Source organism: Limulus polyphemus, unplaced genomic scaffold (genome assembly GCF_000517525.1).
Source record: "Limulus polyphemus unplaced genomic scaffold, Limulus_polyphemus-2.1.2 Scaffold3046, whole genome shotgun sequence".
Lineage (NCBI taxonomy): Eukaryota > Metazoa > Arthropoda > Merostomata > Xiphosura > Limulidae > Limulus > Limulus polyphemus.
In genome coordinates this window covers 61643-67252 of record NW_013668656.1, presented here as the reverse complement: position 1 = coordinate 67252, position 5610 = coordinate 61643, and the positions used below count along the sequence as shown (strand labels likewise).

The following is a 5610-nucleotide window of genomic DNA, read 5'->3' as shown; positions in this document are numbered from 1 at the left end:
CGTCACATTATAACGCCCCCACGGCTGAAAGGGTGAGCATGTTTAGTGGGATGGGGATGCGAACCCGCGACCCGCAGATTGCGAGTCGAGCGTCCTAACCACCTGGCCATGCCGGGCCCATTGTTAATGACCTCAGATAGAAGTGGAAAGAACAGCTGTATGTTATTAGTTTCAATCAGCTAAAAACAATCTCTCGACAAAGATTTGTGAACATGACTACAGAGAGATAAGATTTTCTACAATAGTAATCCTTTAAACTTGAGCAATCAACATATTAAAAGTTAAAAGTGAGATTTAAATAAGCATCCTTTTAATGATGTTATATATTAACTATAGAAATGAAAACATTTTACATATAAAACATCAGAAAATGCAAAAATATGATTATATATGGAATCAAAAACCATAATCAGTACCTTAAACATACACCGAATCATAAAAAACGACCATCTTTCTCGTTCAATATTTGTAGAAACATTAAATGTGATAAAAAATTTTAATAATAAATTAAATGTACTAGGAACACTATCCTCCTATAGAAACACGTAATATAAAAATTAAAACTATAAACATAGGATGAGACAACTTGAAATCTGTATGCAATCCTATGGAATTATAGTAACACCATCTGCCTTAAAAAAAACACACAGTATCTCTAGATCTAGTAAGACCATAAGCCTTTGTAAATTATATGTATGTGAACACTATAAAGTAACATGTATAAAAGGAAATATTCTGTCAAGAAAATAAAAATTACAGTTATATGGCTACAGGAGCAGCATATTTAATCCATAAACCCAAACTAGTGAACTGTAAGGTTGTCGTTAAAATAATGGTTTTACTTGTAACGTTTATAGAAACAGCTTCCGCCATAGCAGCACTAACCTTAATAACACAATTTGCCAAGTAATACTATCTGCCTATATAACTAGTACTACAATCCACCTAGTAACAACATCCATCTATGTAATACAAATAAACATATAAATAATAATTACAATAAAATGAATTAATTTGCTTGTTTTGAATTTTGCGCCAAGCTACATGACGGCTATCTGCACTAGCCGTCCCTAATTTAGCAGTGAAAGACTAGAGGGAAGACACCTATGTCATCACCACCCACCGCCAACTCTTGGGCTACTCTTTTACCAACGAATAGTGAGATTGACCATCACATTACAACGCCCCCACGGCTGAAAGAGCGATCATGTTTGGTGTGACGAGGATTCGAACCCGCAACTTTCAGATTGCGAGTCGAGCGCCTTAACCACCTGGCCATGCCGGGCATAATGGAATGGACATGTATGTAAATTAATACAGCACCACACAACATTCATTAATACTAATTAATTAGGAAAGCTAAAAATTAAAAACGAGAATACATCAAAAGGAAGGATAGTTCGAATCTTACGCAGCATATCCAAACATTAGGTGAAATATAATTAAATGAAAATTAATGAAAATAAAATCGCAGCCACAATACAAACATCCAACACCGGGGTACAAATCATAAGGTGAGTCGTTATGTAATATGCCCTGCTTTTCAGAGAAACTGACGGAAGTACGACCCAAATTGCATTAGAGCCTCACATGATTATAAAAGAAACAAACCATGTGAGGCCAGTGAAGTTGAGGTTAAACTGTATAAACGGTGTGTCAACTGTATTCAATCTAGCCAGCTGTTTATAATTTCGTAGACTTCAGTATGGGGTCCGGAAGATTACCTTTGGTCCATGAATGAGTCCATAAGAAATTAAGACAAAGACTGAAAACCATTGGTCAAAAAAAAAGAAAGATACTTTTTGATTTATAAATTAATGCTGCAATTTAATTAAACGAGCTCAAAGATTAATCTTTTATTGGGGGTATGATAGGAAGTCGTCTCAATTCACCATATAAACATACATTGTCTCTAGCATCTTATTCCATAACAATTCAATCCTTTAGAGCTTCAACAAATATACCTCGCAGGCCTTAATCTGTGCAAAATTATTTATGATCAAACAAATACATTTTCAGCATGTGGAATAAGATTACTTTTGAGATCAAAACAACAACAGTCAAGGAAAAAAAAAATCTTAATTTGTGATATCCCTTTATGGCATTTCAATTATGTACCATCTTCCTCATAACAGTACTTTGGAAATCTCATGACCTTAAAAACATAGTAAAAACTTACTGTGTGAAAAAGCTACTATTAATATTTTATAATGGTTATTTCCCATTTCTACTATAGCACATGAAATGAGTTAATATTCAGGTTTCCAGAAACATCGGCCACAAATCATACATTTTACATACCCTGTATCATATAATGGTCACAGCAGATCTTTGACTAATCATAATCTGCACGTTCGAATTTAGATTTCGGTTATCAAAAAGTAAAACGTACTTTGTGTTCTGAATTAGATCTGGTTTTTACAATGTGCTACTAATAGTTTGAACTAGCGATACAGTAAAAATGATTGATGTTGATAAGATGCTCAGTTCATATTTGACCGCTTCCCTGTGGTTCAACATTAAGTTCGGTGACTTAAAATGCTAAAATCCGAGGTTTGACTTCCGCGGTGGACAGAACGCAGATAGCTCATTTTGTAGCTTTCGCATAAAACAAAAAATATTTGGCCTAATGTTATTTGTTTGTACTAATTTTCCATTAGATAAATCAACTATCTGTATTTATGTATATCGGTATGTACTAATGTCGCATGTTTCCAATGAACAACTTTTTTTGGACTGTATTAATTAAAATGTTTTAAATATTCAGAGTTATAAAACATGCTAGTAGTTTAATCTTTAACTGAATAGTTCACCGAGACTTACCACAACAGGTCCATTTTCCCCAGCACTGTAGACTGTCGCACCAAACCACTGATGCGATTTGTTTTCTGTATGTTCCCGTTTATTCTCAGTGATGATTTCTCCAGAACCTAGATTTTAAAATATCTCTAGTGAAATCAGCAGAAATATAAGTTTTTAATATTTCAATTAGTCAGTTAGTTTGAGTAACGTAACAATATATAAAAAAGAATCTTTGAGGGAAATAACCTTTGTTTATAACTGTTAGGAAAAATTAACAATCCCTCTAAAGTTTGCAAGATGTGAAATTTTCATACAATAAATAGACCAATGGCCGATACTCTAATATTTCATGATACTCCTACCTACGGTATGAAGAAATTAGTATGCGATTGTAGCCTGGTGTCTTCTGATCCCCAAAACTGGCATTACAGTTGACAACTCCACTGGTCAATATGCTTTTTAACCATTTTCAAGGTAACCATATAACATGAAAAACCAAATGCTGTAATTTGATTGTGAGTTTTAGCTTACTTTTAACCTTAGAAACATCTTAAACGCTATCGTATCAGCATCTTATGTCAGTTTATGGCAATATCGACTCAAAATACTAAAAGTCACGAGTATTCAAACAGCTGTTTTATGATAAACATTCTTGTATTTATCAAGGAAACGTATAAAAAAACACTGTCACACTTTTGCCGATACTGAAATATACGTCTTTATTGTTTATTTGTGTTTATATAGTTATGTGGTAGTCATAATATTTTAGTGAAAATATATTATGATTATTCTGGTCAAAATTTCATTGAATGATACAAATTCCATGTTGATAATTTTTACTGGTAATGTGTTCTGATACTGGTCACAGCTTCAGTTAATGACAGATATTTCTACTACTACATGTGGCTAATGACAGTGTGCTAAAAGTTAGTGTTCTTAGATATATTCATAAATAACATCTGTACAAGTTTCTATTTTGAAGTATAAAAATTTCATTGCTCTTGGTATATCTTTTAGTTTGTCAAGATAAATTATATATATTTCTATACGAATATATTTTGGAGGAAGTAAAACTGATGATATGTTTCAGAATCAAGCATTAACCTTTTCTGTACAGTATCTCCAACTTAAAAAAACCGATGTGGTATCTCATTATTTATCTTTTTAAATAGTTGCAGAGTTTCATATTACAGATCAACTATTTCCAAACTTGGAGTATTGGATCTCTAACTTATATAACAAAGTGCTCAAAATAGAGAGAAGCCTCTAACCACCTTATGAATGGTCAAAATTTGCTTATTCAATAAGCTTTAGGTTATTGTAAGCAAAAATGTGTATCAGACTCCTGTAGTAGTGTTTATAATATTTCCAATGTACTCCTGTATGTCTTCAAATTGCAAAGAAATGCACTAAAAAGTTCTCAATGTAATAGAAAAATCGGGCAATAAATAACACAAAATAAAAGTATGTATTGGAGGCTGTTGTGGTCATCTTTTGAACACTCCAATTTATCATATAGATGGATTTTTCTATGGTTTCTGGTGTTCTGGAATCATAAACTATCAAGGTATAAAGGCTAATTGCAAAATATATCCTTGTGCGTCTTGCGAAAATTTCTCAAGCTCAAACTCATAACCATGTTATATTATTCGGTTTTTAATGCTATATAGTTACCTTGGTAACGGATAAAAAGGCGCACATTGGCCAGGGGAGTAGTAACACCTATGTCATATTTGGGATCAGCACACACCAAGTTGGAATATCATACTAATTTCATTTTGCTTTACCATTGGAGCAGGAGTATCTTCAAATTTAGTCATTTGACAGTGATTTAGTTCAGAAAATATACTCACATTATTTTCATTTCATTTTCGGTTGTAACTGATTTTAAAATAGAGTGAAGCTATAAAAGATTTGGTGTTTTATTTTCACACTCATTAATATAGATTATCAATCGAATAAGTTAGTTAGCATAAAAACAAACTTCAGATTGTATAACTAAGTATACTCTTCCGAACATTATGAGTACATAGACTGGAATGATGAAAAAGGTTTAAGACAAGTGGCTGCGATATTATGTGGAATATAAAAAATCAATTTAATATTTCCAAATTTAGTTTAAACTAACCCACTATATTTAGCCATTTTTCCAAGTGTAAACCACATATCATGGCTCAGAACCTTTAATTGTTTTAAAGTGGTAAAATGTTACGCATTTATCGCGTAGGAAGCAATTTCTAACGGTAAGATCATCCTGACAAAACTGGACATTATAAATTTTCTTCATACCGGAGGACCTTACTAAGGCAAAAGAATTACCAGATAAGCTCAAGAAATTAAGAGGGTGAAAAGATGTGTAGTATTTTGCAATAATCACACTCTTACCGATAGATAAAAAACAAGAATCATTTCTCTTTATATATGTTACTTTACAACAGATTTAAGTATATTAATCATATATACATTAATTTATTAATACTCAAAAACTACACTGAGTGGTCACAAGTAAATAGACACCTAATTTTTCGTCATTGAACTGATTTATGCTAACTAATTTGTGTTCACAGAGCTCTATATAAATGAAAATGGTCCGCACACTAATTATCTTGTGCTACAACATGCCTAGAACTCAAGGTTCTCTCGAATTGTCAGATTTTGTTAGAGGAAGGATAGTTGGTCAATCAGATGGTGGAATAAGTCAGCGGCAAATTTCGCAGAATTTGGAAATCACGCTTTCGACAGTCAACGGAATCATCGTGCAGTTTAGGAAACACGGCAAGAAAACAACTGAGCAACGTCCGGGTCTTC

The 5610-nt window shown here is 32.8% G+C and overlaps 1 protein-coding gene across 1 annotated transcript in view; it reads right to left on the bottom strand.

Moving 5' to 3' along the window:
• Positions 1–5610, bottom strand: part of LOC106468534 (integrin alpha-PS2-like) — a 104458-nt gene that overhangs the window by 76825 nt on the left and 22023 nt on the right. The window contains exon 3 of the mRNA XM_013928966.2: positions 2824–2930. Within this exon, the coding sequence (XP_013784420.2) occupies positions 2824–2930 (107 nt within the window). The remainder of the gene's footprint in view (positions 1–2823; positions 2931–5610) is intronic.